The 17,057-nt window shown below is 67.0% G+C and overlaps 2 protein-coding genes across 2 annotated transcripts; both read left to right on the top strand.

Moving 5' to 3' along the window:
- Positions 1-3,272: 3,272 nt before the first annotated feature.
- HES5 (hes family bHLH transcription factor 5) lies at positions 3,273-4,548 on the top strand. Its single transcript, XM_058661004.1, has 3 exons — positions 3,273-3,701; positions 3,774-4,029; positions 4,091-4,548. The coding sequence occupies exons 1-3, from the start codon at positions 3,648-3,650 to the stop codon at positions 4,546-4,548; spliced, it is 768 nt and encodes a 255-aa protein (XP_058516987.1). The 5' UTR covers positions 3,273-3,647.
- Positions 4,549-5,736: 1,188 nt separating this feature from the next.
- Positions 5,737-16,572, top strand: PANK4 (pantothenate kinase 4 (inactive)). The gene is made up of 19 exons (XM_058674370.1): positions 5,737-5,897; positions 8,197-8,279; positions 8,967-9,181; positions 9,278-9,461; positions 9,543-9,635; positions 9,761-9,914; positions 10,563-10,744; positions 10,888-10,969; positions 11,663-11,763; positions 12,449-12,604; positions 13,118-13,230; positions 13,363-13,450; positions 14,070-14,221; positions 14,509-14,564; positions 14,667-14,716; positions 15,061-15,165; positions 15,395-15,495; positions 15,753-15,821; positions 16,341-16,572. Exons 1-19 carry the CDS (start codon positions 5,774-5,776, stop codon positions 16,552-16,554), a joined length of 2,322 nt encoding a protein of 773 aa, XP_058530353.1. The 5' UTR covers positions 5,737-5,773; the 3' UTR covers positions 16,555-16,572.
- The last annotated feature ends 485 nt before the right edge of the window (positions 16,573-17,057 follow it).

Below are 17,057 nucleotides of genomic sequence, written 5' to 3'. Positions count from 1 at the left end.
TGGGGAGGGGCAGGCAGTGCTGTGGCCGAGCGGGGGGTGAGGGGTCAGAGCGTCCATTCGTGTCTGCGTGTGCATGGGCACATCTGTGTCGGGGCAGCCGTTCCTGAGAGGCCAGGCTCGGCCGGGTGGGGCCCTGTCAGGACACCCCTGGGGGTGAGTCCATCTCCAGCCTGCAGCCTGAAGGTCTTGGATCTCCGTCCCTCCCCAGGGGGCCAAGGTGACTCCAGGGCCTCCCACCCGACTGAGCTGCCCCACTGCTACTTCTGGGGTTTGGGGTTCGGAGCCCAGGGCTGCAGGCTGCCCCTGACCCTCCCCACAGTCTGCTCTGGAAACCCTGCGGGGCTGGGAGCCCTGAAGGAGCTGCCATGTGCCCTGCACAGTCGACCCTGGGGTCGTAGACGGGCAGAGCGGTGGGCACTGCCCACTCCAGACCAGTCCTGGCCACAGGGCCCCTCCCCTTCCTGTTTCCAATCTCAGAAAAACAATCACCTGAACCGTTTCTTAACTTTTATCCATTTATTGTTACTTGAAAGAGAGTAAAAGCGGGTGTGTGCCCCACACCTGTTCACACCCCCAATGCCAGCGACAAGGCCTGGAGCCGCATCCAGCTGCAGGGCCCTGGGCTCCTGGGCCGTCCCTCAGGGTGCACTCGGAACAGGCCCTCAGACAAGGCAGGCAGGAGGCCAACCCTGTCGGCTCTTGTCAGTAGATGGCGTGATTGAGACCAGCACTGTGGCGCAGTGCGCTAAGCTGCTGCCCGCGACTGGCAGCCCATATAAGCACTGGCTTCAGTCCTGGCTGTCCCACTTCCCACTCAGCTTCCTACTGACATGCCTGGGAAAGCAGCAGATGGTATTCTAGCTGTCTGGGCACCTGTGCCTGCGTGGGAGACCCAGAGGAAGCTCAGCGCTGGCAGCTGCACCATCTGGAGTGTCACCCAATGGATGGGCAATCTCTCTGGCCTGGTGCAATGGCTCAACTGGCTCACCCTCCACCCGCAGGCACCAGCATCCCATATGGGCACCTGTTTTTGTCCCAGCTGCTCCACTTCCCAACCAGGTCCCTGCCTGTGGCCTGGGAAGGCCGTCGAGGACGGCCCAAAGCCTCAGGACCTTGCACCCGTGTGGACGACCCAGCAGTTGTTTTTGGCTTCAGATCAGCTCAGCTACAGTTGTTTGGCCATTTGGGGAATGAACCAGCAGATGGCACATCTTGGCCTCTCCTCTCTGTAAATCTGCTTTTCCAATGGAAACAAATAAGTCCTCAAAAAAAAACCTAAATCTTAAAAACAAACAAAAAGAGCGCTTTATATTTGAAGGCAGACGGGGACATCATCCATGCACTAGCTCATTGCCCAAACAGCCGTACCAGGTCCGGGCCAGGCGAGAACAGAACGCTGGGACAGCCCTCCAGGGGCCCAGGAGCGGGCAGTCCTGTACTGCCTGCCCAGGTGCCAACAGGGCACAGAATAGTGTCCGGCCCTGTGACAGGGGCCCAGGCACCCCTTCCTGTCTTTGGGGTTCAAACCCAGACGTCACTTGCCAGCTGGAGCCCCCAGCTTCGCCTTGCAGCCCTTGTCCTCCCAGGGGCTCAGGGCATCGCGGTGAACAGGCCAGCGGTCACGGCCGCGTCCACAGCACAGGCTCAGCCTGAGCGCAGGGAATGCTATCCGCACCCAAGCTGCACATGGGGCCCTGGGGTGCAGGCAGCACCCACACCGTCCCCACCCCACCCTCCTCTCACACACGCGGGTGGCAGAGCCCGGCAGCCCAGGGCTGCCCTTGGCCCCCATCCCCGCAGCACCTCCCACCGATGGCCAGCGACGTGAGCCGGCAGCCAGTGCCTTTCCCACACTCTGGCCCCATTCACCGTGTTAAGCGGCCCACAAAGACCAGGCGTGTGCCTTGGGGGCCGCCCGCGCTGCCATCTGGCCCGTGCTGTGGCCGGGACTTCACACCATTCATTTCCCACAACTGGAAACTGGATCAAAGCTGCCCCCGGCCAGGGCAGCAGCAGGGAAGCAGCCTCCCTCGGCCCACCCACCACCCTCACCCCCTGCAGTGGGCAGGCTGGGGGCTGGGCCACACCTCCCGACATGGCACGTGCCCTGTTGGGGCTGGGCCACAGCCCCGGCCAATTGCCCATTGCCCTCTAGGAAGCCTGGCTAGGGCAGGGCCGGGCCTGGGAGCCACTCCCCATGTGCATGCAACTATGCCAGGGTTCGCGTGGGTGCAGGTGGGGCCAGGGCCAGCCGGACTCACCTTGGCGTGGTGTGAGTCCTCCCCACCCAGCCCAGAGAGCCCAAGGCAAGAAAGGGTCCCCAAAATGTGCCTCAGCATAACCTGCCCTTTCCACAGCGTCGTCCCACTCGCCACTCCGCACCGCTGGCTGAGCTGCACAGCTGGACTGTGAGTGTGGGAGAGCAGCTCAGAAGGAACCCCAGCTGGAGGGGGTCCCTGCCTCCCAGGCCAGCCTGGGGCAGACCGCCGCCCCACCCTGGGGTGACCAGCCCGCACTGCTTCAAACTGAGCCCTCCCTCCCCACCCCCGCCCTGGCACTGCTTCCTGGACCGCCCAGCCCTGGCTCACCAATGGCTCCTTGTGCTGAGGGACTCCGGGGCCAGGCCCGCCCAAGAGGCCTCTCGCAGCTATGGGTCACTGCCAAGACCCGTTGGGGGGAGGGGACAGGGGAGCTCCCAGCCCTAGATGAGGCCCCACCACTCCTGCCACCTCAGGACATGGCTCCTGGTGCCAAGGCTTCCCACTTGGGCCTGGCTGACACCTGAGCTCCTGGGCAACCATCCTGGGAGGAGGGGCTCCCACCCCCCCCACTGGGCTCACCCTGCGGGCCTCTGGGGAGCAGGGCTCAGCATCTGTGCCACTCTGGCACTGCCACCCCCTCCTGCCCAGGTGACACGCAGCCCCTTCCTAAGCTGGCGTCCCCCCCCCCCCCGCCGCGAAGCACCTGGTCATCCTTGGGCCGGTGGGAGTGAGGCCCAGTGCCAGGCTCCCTGCTGGAACTGCCCAGGCCCAGCGCGAAGGCAGTGCCGGCCCATTTCCCAGGCCCCAGGTCTCAGAGCCCAGGCCGATGGGCAGTAGGATGCCTGGGGCCCGCAGGCAGGGTACACAGGTGCCGGCTGAGGAGCTGCCCGGGTGCTGGGCGTCGGGGAGGGCACACGCGCCGCACCCGCGCTCCCTCATCTCCCCAGCGTTCCCCCTTCCTCTCCCGAGGCCACAGCCAGCCAGCCGTGGGGGAGGGGAAGGGCTCGCTCCTTCCTGCCCCCTCCCCCGCCCGCGGCCTGGGAAAAGGCAGCATATTGAGGCGCAGGGCTCCCAGCACCCGGCCCCGGGATGCTAATGCGGGCGAGCGCGTTCCCACAGCCCGGACATTGTGCGGCGCGGCCCACCTGCTCCTCGGGGAGCGTCCATTGTACCGGCGCCAATTCACGGGCAATTTAGCGTGCGCTAATGGGCCGGCGCCTTTGTGCGGCCCGCGCCGCCATTGGCCGCTGAGTGTGGGAACGGCCGCGGCGCCCCGGCCCCAGGCGCCCGGCCGCCGCCCGCGCCTATATAGGGCCGGGCCCGGGGTCCGAGCCAAGCCCGGGACGCGCCTGGCCCCTCTGCCTGCGCCCGCCGCTCGCGCCCGGCATGGCCCCCAGCACCGTGGCCGTGGAGCTGCTGAGCCCCAAGGAGAAGAACCGAGTAAGTGCCAGCCCTGGCCGGCGCGTCCGCCCCGCCGCGCCCCGCGCCACCTGACGCCCCCTCCCCCCGCAGCTGCGGAAGCCGGTGGTGGAGAAGATGCGCCGCGACCGCATCAACAGCAGCATCGAGCAGCTGAAGCTGCTACTGGAGCAGGAGTTCGCGCGGCACCAGCCTAACTCCAAGCTGGAGAAGGCCGACATCCTGGAAATGGCTGTCAGCTACCTGAAGCACAGCAAGGGTGAGCGGTCCCGGCCCCGCGCACCCCGCGCCTCGGCCCCGTGCGCCCCTGCGCCCCGCGCCTCCCCGCGCTCCGGGACCACGCACCCCCGTGCCCCGCGTCCCGGTCCCCCGTCTCCCCGCGTCCCGGCCCCGCGCACCCCGCGCTCCAGGACCACGCACCCCCGCGCCCCGCGTCCCGGCCCCGCGCACCTCGCGCCTCCCCGCGCTCCGGGACCACGCACCCCCGCGCCTCCCCGCGTCCCGGCTCCGAGCACCCCGCGTCGTCCTGCTTTCCGAACCCCACGCTTGGCGCCCCGGCCCACTCTCCCACTCGCGTCTCCCTGCAGCCTTCGCCGCCGGCCCCAAGAGCCTGCACCAGGACTACAGCGAGGGCTACTCGTGGTGCCTGCAGGAGGCCGTGCAGTTCCTGACGCTGCACTCCGCCAGCGACACGCACCTGAAGCTGCTGTACCACTTCCAGCGGCCCGCCGCCACACCCACCACCCCCGCGTCGCCCGCCACCCCCGCCGCCGAGTCCAAGGCGCCGGGCGCCGCGTCCCCGGCCGCGCTGCCCTCGGCCAAGGCCGGCGCGCGCCAGCCCCCCGGCGGCCTCTGGCGGCCCTGGTGACCCGAGGGCAGCGCGCACTCCTCCCGCCCTGCGCCGGGCCGCGGGCCGGCTGGCCAGCAGGAGGGTCGTTCTCAGAGAACGCGCGCGCACAGCCCTTGTCGCGGCGGCGGGTGCACCCGCGCCTGACCCCGCGGGGTCGTTGCGTGTCTGCTGTCCGGCAGGTGACTTCCGCGAAGTCCCGGCGGGCGCCCGCGGCTCTGTGCCATCCGTGGGGTCCGCACGCTTGCCTTTTGTGAAGGCCGAACTCCAGGTGTATCCTCATAGGACGGGATCGGGCTCCTAGGGGGCCGTCGGGGGCGGGGTCCCCGCCGCGATCCGCTGTGCGTGGGCGGCGGGGGAGCGGGAAGGGGCGCGTGCGGTGGGCACGGCTTTGTACTCAGAATTTGAACTCTCGGTCCCGTGGGAGACCACGGACTTCTCTGAACACTTCTAATAAAATCTCAATCCTCCACCCTGGTCTCCTGTCTGCCTCTGGCCTGTCCGCCCTGCCCCGGGGCCAGGAGTGCGAGGTCCCCCCCTCCCGGGCCATCTGTCCAGTCCCCAGTTCCTGCCGCAGGCCTTCCACCAGCCTCTAACTGGTGGGAAGGGGGGCAGCCCCGGGTCCTCTCGGCACAGGCTGGCAGCCAAGGGACTCGCCTGGACAGGCGGCCAGCCCTGCCAGCCTCGCGGGGCAGTGCCCACGGCAGCCGCCTGCCCCAGCTGCACGCGCCGACCTCTGGGCTGATCCCTGGCTGTGGAAAGGGCACCTATTTTTAGGTGGACTTCGGCGATCTGTGGGCATTCCAGAATCGCAGCAGGAGGCCCTGGCCTGTCCCCCCACCATCACAACCACCCTGAAGCCTGCCAGGGCCTCACACGGAGGGGGCTCCCCTCCTCCGCTCGTTCACGTGACCCCAACAGGAGGCAGGCCCCCCCAGGCAGCTGACCACTGAGCCTGCCTGGGGTTGCCCGAGCGGCAGCTCTCCGGTCAAGTGCCCAGGGCCTGGGATGCCCGCTCAGCCTGTGCCCAGAGCTCCCATCTGCTGGGAAGGCAGCCGGTCCGCGGACACGCAAGTCCACCCGCGCTGGCCTGCCCCGAGCGGCGTGGCGCTTCACCCGCGCAGCACGTTCACCCGGCGCTGACCGCGGAGGCGGCTCATTAGCATAATCTATGCGCGGGTGCTTAACATTCAAATATATGCGCATATATCTCCATGGACGATGAGGCCGGCCGGGCACTTTCAAAATGGCGGCGTGCGGAGCGAGCGGCAGCGGGAGCAGCGGAGACAGCCTGGACAAGAGCATCACGCTGCCGCCCGACGAGATCTTCCGCAACCTGGAGAACGCCAAGCGCTTCGCCATCGACATAGGTAGCCGCGGGCCGGGTGCGAAGGCGCTCGGCCGGGACGCGCAGGGAGCCGGCGGCCGCGGCGAGCGGGGGCGGCGGGAAGGACGAAGGGCGGGGGTGCGGGCCGCCGCGCACGGCCTCACGGGCCTTGTAGTCCCCCGAGGCGCCTGCGCGCAGCCTGGACGCGGCGGCCGGACTACCGCTCCCGGCAGGCGCCGCGGGGCGGAGCGGGGGCTGCCGGGACTCGTAGTCGGTGCGGCCGTCGTGAGGAGCGTCCCGGGGGCGATGTTGGCCCAGGGGCGGTCCGGAGCCCACGGCGCCGCGTCCCCCTGGCCTGGCCCGCGGCCGTCGCCGGCTGGCACGTCCCCGCCCCTCTCGGCGGTTACCGGTGCCTGTTGGTAACCCCGGGGTGAGGGACGGCACCCCGAGAGCGAGTGTGATGGGCGCCTCGGGGGCCCCGGGGACCCCGGCTGCTATGAGGGCAGAGGTCGGGGCCCGGGGAGAGCAAGGCCCGTGTGCCGCCCCCACCCCAGGGAAGGCGCCCCAGGGGCCCGCTCTGCCCAGCCTGACCGCGGGCACCTGGCCGCCTGACCTTCAGACCCCCACCCCAGGGAAGGCACCCCGGTGCCCGCTCTGCCCAGCCTGACCGCGGGCACCTGGCCACCTGACCTTCAGGGCTGTCCCTGTGCCTGACGGCTCACTCTGCGGCTGGACACCCCACTCCCCAGACTGAGGACAGAACGCTGCCCCTCCTGTCCCACGGCCGGGCTGGCCAGTCCTGGGTTCTGGGTGCCCACCTGGCACAGTGCTGGGGTTGTGGCCCGATGGGACCGCACAGGGCCATGGCTATGCTGTCCTGGCAGGCCTGGACCACACAAAGCCCTGGCCACTCTGGCTCAAGGTGTTGTGAGGCGGGCTCACTTCCTGTGTCTGGGAGAGCCTCTCAGGCTGTCTTGGCACCCAGCTTAGGCCCAGGACTCTGCCAGCCAGGCACCTCAGCCCTTTAGGAAACAGGCTTCAAGGTCTGACCTTGCTCTGGGCTTCTGCGGGCGGCCAGGCGAGGCACCGGGCCGGACTGTCCTGGCCTTCCCCAGGCAGCCTCCAGGGCGGCGCTGCTGGGCCAGGCAGTCTGCTCCCTTGCAGCCTGAGCTTCTGGGATGCCCCTGCCCCTCCGTCTGCTGTCAGGTGGCTTGTGTGCACCCACGAGGGACCCTGCTCTACACGCTCCATTGTGGAGTGAGCTCTGTGACCCAGAACTTCTCCCTCACGCCCCATGGTCTGGGTGGGTTGACACCTCTTGCGGGGTGCGGGGTGGACAGTCTTTTAGCAAAGTCCTCAGATCAGGCTAGGACTGGGGCAAGGAGAAGGATCAGTCGCACCGCGGCCCACCTGGGGCCACAGGGCTGACTCGGGCGGGCCGCCAGGCGTCTGAGGCTCCATGGTTGGCTCCTGCGTCTCGGGCGCCTTGGCATTCCCAGGCTTGCGTGTTGCTCCTCTCGCATTCCTAGTGTTTTCTCACCAAGCCACAACCCCGCCCCAGGACTCGAGCACCCCAAATCTCTCTGCTCCTGCTGCTTGTCCAAGGGCCCAGTCAATGCACTTCATCTGATGGGGTGTGGCCTTGCAGCCCTGCCTGGGACACCCACACCTCCCACTTCCATGCCTAAGCCCTGGGTTCAAGTCCTGGCCCCGCTGTCCCCTCCCACTTCTTGACAGGTGCTGATCCCCAACTGTTGGGCGCTGGCACCCACCCGGAGCTGCGGGCTGGGTTCCAGGCCCCTGGTGCCCGCCCGCCCACCCGGAGCCCCGGGCTGGGTTCCAGGCCCCTGGTGCCCGCCCGCCCACCCGGAGCCCCGGGCTGGGTTCCAGGCCCCTGCCACCCGCCCCCCCGGAGCCCCGGGCTGGGTTCTGACTGGCCAGCACTTGGAGAGTGGTGGCCGGTGGGTGTTCTTCCTGTCCTCTATCTCTGGCGTCCAGGAGTTATTTTTGATGCTGTAGAGTCGGGGTCCCTAACTACCCCGAAGCATGTTCCAGGAGAGTGGATGCATGGGGCCACAGGTGGGGGTCCCAGGAGTCAGAGGTGTTAGGAGGACCCTGGCCCAGGTCTCTGCCTCTAGTCCCCTAATCCCCTGGGAAAATGCTGATCTTGCGTGCTCTGCCAGAGTGTGGGTTGTGAGTGCACACTGAGTCGGCCAGCTGCTGCTCTGGGTGGTCGCCGAGGCCTGTGGGGAGTGGCCCCAGGGACAGGGCAGGCCCGCAGAGGGACCACTCACAGGCTCCCTGAGACGACACAGATTCACTGAGGCCCGGCTCTCCTACAGGTGGCTCGCTGACCAAGCTGGCCTACTACTCCACTGTGCAGCACAAGGTGGCCAGGGTGAGGTCTTTTGACCACTCGGGAAAGGTAAGTGTCAGCCGTGAGCCCTGCCCTTGCTCCGTCTCCGCCGTGCCCACCAGGCCAGCACCATAGGCCCCCAGGAAGGCCCACTCAGGCCCCAGGCCCTTTACCGCTGTCCAGGCTTCCCCCTTGGGCTGGAAGTTGGCCACTGCAATGAGTGGCCCTAAAGGGTGGTGGCTCACCCAGCACATGTGTGCACACTCACACGGGTGGGGGCTGGGCTCACCCAGCATGCACACACACACACACGGGTGGGGGCTGGGCTCACCCAGCATGCACACACACACACACACACGGCTGGGGGCTGGGCTCACCCAGCATGCACACACACACACACACACACACATACACACGGCTGGGGGCTGGGCTCACCCAGCATGCACACACACTCACACAGGTGGGGGCTGGGCTCACCCAACATGCTCACACACACACACGGGTGGGGGCTGGGCTCACCCAGCATGCACACACACACACACACACACACACGGGTGGGGACTGGGCTCCCCCAGCATGCACACACACACTCACACACACGGGGGGGCTGGGCTCCCCCAGCATGCACACACACACACACACACACACACGGGCGGGGGCTGGGCTCCCCCAGCATGCACACACACACTCACACACACGGGGGGGCTGGGCTCCCCCAGCACACTCAGCACCCCGGCAGCCCCTGCACGTCCCTAGGACGCAGAGCGGGAACACGAGCCGCCCTACGAGGTGTCGGTGCAGGAGGAAGTCAGCGCCCGCCTGCACTTCGTCAAATTTGAAAACACCTACATCGAGGCCTGTCTGGACTTCATCAAAGACCACCTGGTTAACACAGAGACCAAGGTCATCCAGGCGACCGGGGGCGGGGCCTACAAGTTCAAGGAGCTCATTGAGCAGAAGCTGCAGCTGAGGTGAGCGGCCGGTGCCGGGAGACCGGGCTCTGAGCCGTGCTCAGCAGGGCCGGCCGCAGCGGGCGTGAAGCAGTGAGCGGCGGCCCTGCCTTCCAGGGTGGCCAAGGAGGACGTGATGAGCTGCCTGATCAAGGGCTGCAACTTCGTGCTCCGGAACATCCCGCAGGAGGCCTTCGTGTGCCAGCAGGACACCGACCCCGAGTTCCGCTTCCAGACCAACCACCCCAACATCTTCCCCTACCTGCTGGTCAACATCGGCTCTGGGGTCTCCATCGTGAAGGTGAGGCCGGCCGCCACGGGCAGTGCTGCACCGGCACCCACAGGCCAGCCTGCTGACCCCAGCTGGCCTGCTGTGCTGCAGGTGGAGGCCGAGGACAGGTTTGAGTGGGTCGGCGGCAGCTCCATCGGAGGTGGCACCTTCTGGGGACTCGGAGCTCTGCTCACCAACACGAAGGTAGCAGCGCCTGGCGCCCCGAGGGGCAGCGGGGCCAGGGGTGCGGGAGGTCGGCTTCCCGCCAGGGTCCCTGGAGTCCTCTGGCCCTCTAGGTGCCTCACTGCTGCCATCTGCCCCGCCTGCAGAAGTTCGATGAGCTGCTGCAGCTGGCCTCACGAGGCCAGCACGCCCACGTGGACATGCTGGTGCAGGACGTGTACGGTGGCGCCCACCAGACCCTGGGGCTGAGCGGGAACCTTATTGCCAGCAGCTTCGGCAAGTCGGCCACTGCCGATGGAGGTATCGGGCCAGCCGGGGCGGGGGCACAGGCCTGCAGGGCGCCCTCGCCCTCCACTGTCGCCCAACACACAGGCTTCGTGGACGGGGGATCTTGGGGGTCAGTCCGCGAACTGTGTGCTGCCCGCAGTTACACGTCCAGGGCCCAGGACGGCCACGGCAGCCAGCACTCCGGGGCTGCTGGCTTTGCCCTCCTTTATTTCTCTTTCAAAGATTTATTTATTTGAGAGAATCACGGAGGGCGAGACAGAGGTCTTCCATGTTCTGGTCACTCGGCAAACAAGCACAACAGCTGGAGCCAGAGCTCCTTCTGAGCCTCCCACGTGCGTGCAGAGACCAGACAGGGCCGTCCACTGCCCTCCCAGGCCCCAACAGGGAGCTGCACGGGAAGTGGAGCAGCCGGGACTCGAACCGGCGCCTTCCTCCGCTTCCTTCCCAGGCCCCAGCAGGAAGCCGGACAGCAAGTGGAGCAGCCGGGACTCGAACCGGCACTTCTTTGGGATGCTGGGTCCCAGGTGCCGGCTTTCCCGGCTCCGCTGCAGTGCTGGCTCCTTTCTTTGGCCTTTAAGCAGAGCCTGACCGATGTGGGAGGGACTCCGAGGTCCCCGTGCTGCGGGGCTCTGGGGACAGCGCGTGTCTCCTTGCTTGCAGAGTTCTCCCCGGAGGACCTGGCCAAGAGCCTCCTGCACATGATCAGCAATGACATCGGGCAGCTGGCTTGTCTGCACGCGCGGCTGCACGCGCTGGACCGCGTGTACTTCGGCGGCTTCTTCATCCGGGGCCACCCCGTGACCATGCGCACTGTCACCCACAGCATCAACTTCTTCTCCAAGGTACCAGCTGCTCCGCCCTGGCCTGGCCCTCCCCTCCGCCGGCTGCACTGGGGGGCGTTCGAGTGCTGGCGCGGGCGGGAAGATGGCTGTGACCCGGTGTTCCCTGGTGACACATGTGGCCCTACGGGGGCTCGGTTGTGCAGGGGGAAGTCCAGGCGCTGTTCCTAAGGCACGAAGGCTATCTGGGCGCCATCGGGGCGTTCCTGAAGGGAGCTGAGCAAGACAGTGAGTGCTCGTGGTGTTCTGTGACCCCCCCCCACACACACACACGCATGGCCCGTGACCCTCCCACACACACACGGCCTGTGACCCACCACACACACGGCCTGTGACCCACCACACACGCATGGCCTGTGACCCACCACACACGCATGGCCTGTGACCCCCCACACACACACGTCCTGTGACCCCCCACACACACACACATAGCCTGTGACCCTCCCCCCCACACACACACGGCCTGTGACCCCACAAACACACATGGCCTGTGACCCCCCCCACGGCCTGTTCCCTTCCCTTACGGCCTGTGACCCCTACACACATACGGCCCGTGACCCCACAAACACACATGGCCTGTGACCCTCCCACACACACATGGCCTGTGACCCTCCCACACACACACGGCCTGTGACCCCTACACACACACACGGCCTGTGACCCCTACACACACACACGGCCTGTGACCCTCCCACACACACACGGCCCGTGACCCCACAAACACACATGGCCTGTGACCCTCCCACGGCCTGTTCCCTTCCCTTACGGCCTGTGACCCCCACAGGCTGTGACCCCTGTGGGCTGTTCTGTACGTGGGGTGGCTTGGGAATGGGGGAGGCTCGGGGTTTGAAGGTTGAGGGTGTCTTGGGCCAGGCGGGCGGGCAGACATTGGGTCAGCGCGCCGGCCTCTTGTCCCCACAGACCCCGACCAGTACAGCTGGGGTGAGAACTACGCGGGCAGCTCGGGCCTCAGGAGCACCTCCCCGGGGCTCTGCCCCGCGCAGCGGGCCCGCAGCGGCACTGTGAGTCGTGGGCCTGGCAGCCCTGCGGGTCCTGGTGACGGCCGAGGCCAGCAGGCGGCTCTGGGCTGTGTCCGTGACAGGGTACTCCTGCTGAAGGGTCCTTAGTCTGTCCCTCAAACCCCAGTTGGGGGGCGGCACAGGCACCTGGCCAGTGAGTTAGCCCTGCACAAGAATGACAGGCGCCCCGCCCCCGTCTGCCCGCGGCGGCTGCTTCTCACAACAGGCCGGCCCGGAAGGGCTGTGGCGAGGCATGCTGTGGGACATGCAAATGGGGACTCTCAGCCATGCCTTGACGGCATCTCTGCCAGGGTGACCGCCTAGTCAGGGCGACATGCTGAGCTCACGTCTGCCCTGAGCCTTCCCAGCAGCAGGCAAGGTGTAGTGGTGGCCAGCCCTGAGCCAAGGCACACACAGCCCAGCGAGGGGGACACAGCTGGGAGTCCAGGCCCTCTGCAGGGACCGCGGTGCCAAGCCAAGGTCCCTTGGGGACCAGTGGTGTTGCCCAGGGCCAGTGGGGCCAATACCAGGGTTAGCTGGTGCAAAACGACGGCCCAGGGCTCCTGGGAGGGTAGGCCCAGGCACTGGACACTGTGGGAGGCCAGCTGTGCCTCCTGCCCTGGCACTCCATAGAAGGGTTTGGGTCTTCTGAGGACCCCGGTAACCCTTCTCTTGCTACATTCCCCAGTTTGACCTGCTGGAGATGGACCGGCTGGAAAGGCTGCTGGTAGACTTGCCACTGCTCCGGGACCCGGCCTCCTATGTGCCCGACACGGTCGACCTCACCGATGATGCCCTGGCCCGCCAGTACTGGCTCGGCTGCTTCGAGGAGGCCCTGGACGGGGTAAGGGGCCATGTGGGCTGCGACTTCTGGCGAGGCGGGCAATGAGCTTCAAGCGTCCACTCACCTGGTTGTGCCCAGGGCCCGGGTGGGGCATGCCACCGGGAGCCAAGCTGGTGCGCTCCTGCTGTGCCTCCAGCAGTGGGCACCAGAGCATGTTGCTCCTTAGTGTAGCATAGCTGAGGAGCGCGTGAGCACCAGGAAGTGCACCTGCACCACGCTCTCCCTCCCCCGGGCAGAGTGGCCACAAAGAGGCTTGGGCCGAGCCGGTGGGCTCAGAGGTGAGGCCAGAGGGCTGTCCCAGCGAGGCCCTGCCTGCCACCGTGCCATGACCCTGAACAACTTCTGTCCAAGGATGCGGACCTGGCCTCGGGCTTTGTGGTGACCTTGTCTGGACCTGTCCTTGGGTGGCCAGGAGAAGCCACTCAGCCTGGGATGCTCCAGCAGACGGGGCCAGCCTCCATGGTCCCTGACGTGGGCGGTGTGTAGATTTTGCCCGACCGCCTCTCGTGGCAGGTGGTGAAACGTGCCGTGGCGAGCCAGCCTGAAGCCCTGGATGCAGCCGAGCGGGCCGAGAAGTTCCGGCAGAAGTACCGGGACAAGTTGCAAGTGCTACGCCAGCAGCCCTGGTGAGTATCCGGCCCAACAGCCCCTTCATGGCCCATGCACCTGCAGCCTCTGCCGGCTGCCATGGGGGGCCCAGACACGGCTGAGTGCAGGCCGGCCTGCTCAGCCACTGTGGACCCTGGTCCTGTCCCCAGCGCCTACGGGACCCTGACTGTGCGCAGCCTGCTGGACACACGGGAGCACTGCCTGAACGAGTTCAACTTCCCAGACCCCTACTCCAAAGTGAGTGTCCTTGAGGGGCAGCCCGGGCCTAGTGCTGGCCTGGGAGCAGCCAGGGATCCAGGGGCTGAGCCAGATCCCCTGGGCCAGGGAAAGCTGCGGGTGGAGCAAGCCAGACGCCCCTCGTAGGAGCGGGGCCGTTGCTGTCTGCCCACACAGTCACGGGAGCTCCCGGCATGGCACAGGAAGCTGAGCTGGGGCTGGTGCGGAGCCGGCAGAGTTGGCTGGGCCCTCTGGCTCCCACCTGTCAGGGTCAGGGGGCCGTGCTCTCAAACTCCACTGGCCAGGAGGCTGCTGCTGCTGTTGTCGCCAGGGCTGGCTGCTCAACTTCCCTGCTGAGCACCCCTCAGCACTGCCCTGACCCTGTGTGGCCGTGGCTTAACCAGGGCAAGGTCAGAGTGGCACATGCTGTGGATGGGCGGTGTCCTCCAGGGCCTCGTCTTGGGCACCGCAGGCTCTCCCACCCTGCCCCACAGCCTGGCACAACCTGCAGGGAGCCCCAGAGCTGCACCTCCAGGGAGGTCCAGTTCAAAGCAGACCTCGGCCAGAGACCCATGGCGTCCTTGGCAGTGTCCTTCCGGGGTCGCGCTCAGCCGGCCTCATGGATGGCCCATCTCTCCAGGTGAAGCAGAGAGAGAACGGTGTGGCGCTGCGCTGCTTCCAGAGCGTCATCCGCGCCCTGGACGCGCTGGCCTGGGAGGAGCGGCAGCTGGCCCTGGTCAAGGGCCTCCTGGCCGGGAACGTCTTCGACTGGGGCGCCAAGGCCGTGTCTGAGTAGGTGTTCCCCTCAGCCCTCCCCATCCATGCCTCGGTGAGCTGGGTGCAGCCAGGGAACAGGCCCCTTCGGGTGGCATGGCCAGGGCACCTAACTGGGGTCTCCGCTGCACCCACCCCCACCTGCCCTCTGGAGCTGAGTTCCTTGTGACCCCAACGCCCTCTGAACACGCTCGGTGGTGTCCTCAAGCTCAGGGTGGATGTGGCCCCAGCTCCACGCTCTGCCAGGGCTGCGGGCCGCACTCAACGCACCCCATGGCTGACCGTGCTTTCTACCTCCACTGCAGCGTCCTGGAGTCCGACCCCAATTTTGGGTTTGAAGAAGCGAAGAGGAAGCTGCAAGGTGGGCCGTCCTGGGCATGGTCGGGATCCCGGGGGCGTGGGGAGAACGGGGTGGCCCCACGCTGGCCAGGCCCATGCAGCTGACTGTTCTGTGTCCTCGCAGAGCGGCCCTGGCTTGTGGACTCCTACAACGAGTGGCTTCAGAGGTCAAAGGTATGTGTGAGGGGCTCCCTCCAGTCCAGGCCAGGAGGGACTCTGGGCCATGGGAGGCAGGGCCAGCAGGACGGTGCATACACTCAGTTGCCTGGTTGGCACTGTGGCATGCGGAGGCCTTTAGGTCGGCCTCGCTGGGTGAAGCACCCGAGTCGTGTCCCCCTGGGCCTGCCTTGCCTCTGGGACTCTGAAGCCAGATCCAGCCCTGCTGTGTGGGTGTCTTGGGGTCCCAGGCCCCACCGTGGGTGTGGGTGCAGTGCGGCCCCAGGCCGTGGGGAAGCCGTGGGGTCTCAAGCACTTGGCCACACCTGTTCCCGACTGAAGGTCCTGGTTTTGTCTTGCAGGGGCCCCCTCATAAATGTGCCTTAATTTTCGCAGATAACAGTGGAGTAGACCTCATTTTGGGAGTCTTCCCCTTTGTCAGGGAGCTACTCCTTAGAGGGACTGAGGTGAGTGAGCAGGCCTTGGGGGCGGGAATCCCTGGGGGACTCGGGCTGGCCCCTGAGCTTTCTGGGAACTGGTAGACGCTGCTGCCTCCCAGAGGCCAGAGTAGAGGGCCATGGGGGCCCCGGCCTTCAGCAGTGGCCACTGGTCAGGCCTGGTTGTCGAAGAACCCAGGTGCACGCGGCCCCGTCCGAGCTGGGCAGTAGGGTCTAAAAGTCTGCATCTCCCCCACAGGTCATCTTGGCGTGCAACTCGGGCCCTGCCCTCAATGACGTGACCCACAGTGAGTCCCTCCTGGTGGCCGAGCGCATCGCGGCCATGGACCCCCTTGTGTGGTGAGTGGGCTGGAGCGGGAGGAGGAGGGTCCAGCCTGCGGGCAGGGCAGTGGTCGGAGGAGGGTCCAGCCTGCGGGCAGGGCAGTGGTCGGAGGAGAGTCCAGCCTGCGGGCAGGGCAGTGGTCGGAGGAGGGTCCAGCCTGCGGGCAGGGCAGTGGTCGGAGGAGGGTCCAGCCTGCGGGCAGGGCAGTGGTCGGAGGAGGGTCCAGCCTGTGGGCAGAGAGCGCAGCGGGCCCTGACCACCTGGTGCTCCACAGTGCGGCGCTCCGAGAAGAGAGGCTAAGGCTGGTGCAGACCGGCTCGAGCTCCCCCTGCCTCGACCTCAGGTAACCCTGCCCGCTCGCCCCAGAGCCCCCTGCCCGCAGCCTCCTGGATCAGGCTGTCAGGGCTTCTGGCTCAGTCTGGGGGCAACGCAGGGGTTTCCATCTCTGGTCACATGGTGGTTACTTCTCTACCCCCCAATTCAAGGAGGGAGGCTCGGGTCAGCTCCCCCTGCCGAGGCCGCGTCCTACTCTGGGGGCTGAGTCCATGCCCTCCTGGGTGTCTGCAGTCACCGGGCCAGGCACAGCTGGGACCCAGTGACTCCATCTGGGTGCTGCGCATGGCACCAGGGACTCCAGATCTGAGCTACCACCTGGGGCTGGAAGCCAGAGCTGGGACTCAGCCCCGGCCCAGCCCGAGACCCTCAGTGACCCAACAAGGGGGCCCTAAAACCCTAGGGAGAGGTGGTGGGAGCCAGGGCCCGGCAGGGCTGGTGCGGGAGGGGTACCTGGCTCTCGGGTTGTCTCCAGCCCCGCCCATGGGGTGTGGTCCCTGACTGGTCTCCCCGCCCCTGCTCCCCATAGCCGCCTGGACAAGGGACTGGCCGCGCTGGTACAAGAGCGTGGTGCCGACCTGGTGGTCATTGAGGGCATGGGCCGGGCCGTGCACACCAACTACCACGCCGCCCTGCGCTGCGAGAGCCTCAAGCTGGCCGTGGTCAAGAATGCCTGGCTGGCCGCGCGCCTGGGCGGCCAGCTCTTCAGTGTCATCTTCAAGTATGAGATCCCAGCCAAGTAAGGGCCGCCCTGCCCGCCGGCCCCCACATGCACAGTCGCCAGGGCCAGCAGAGTGTTGACCTCGGCATCTGTGACCGCTGGCTGTGGCCCAGGCCACTGCGGGGCCCCGCGACGCCTGTGCTGGGGGACGCGAACTGTGAAATCATCTTTTCTATAAATATAAACATGTGAACACCTGCAGCAGCTTCCAGTGGGGCGTGGCCCCTCACACTCCATAAGGGGGGTTCCCCAGAGTGAGGTGAGTCGCTTGCCAAGGATGCTGCGTGGGGAGCAAAGGTCACTGAGGGACAGCTGGTGTCCTGCAGGGTGTCATGCGTGGCCTGGCTCCAGCTGTCCCACAGGGGCCCAGGCAGAAGCCCCACCTGCCAGCCCTGTCACAGCCCAGCCCTCCCAGGTCATAGGTCTGGCCCACACGTCTGGAGTGGGCAGGACACGGGGCTTGGTCCCACTGCCATTGGCTCCCTCTGGTGCCAGCTGATGCTTGTGGGCACTACTCAGCGGCCC

Source organism: Ochotona princeps, chromosome 2 (genome assembly GCF_030435755.1).
Source record: "Ochotona princeps isolate mOchPri1 chromosome 2, mOchPri1.hap1, whole genome shotgun sequence".
In the NCBI taxonomy this organism is placed as follows: Eukaryota; Metazoa; Chordata; class Mammalia; order Lagomorpha; family Ochotonidae; genus Ochotona; species Ochotona princeps.
The sequence above is the reverse complement of the archived record's forward strand: the minus strand, read 5'-3'. Positions and strand labels throughout refer to the sequence as shown.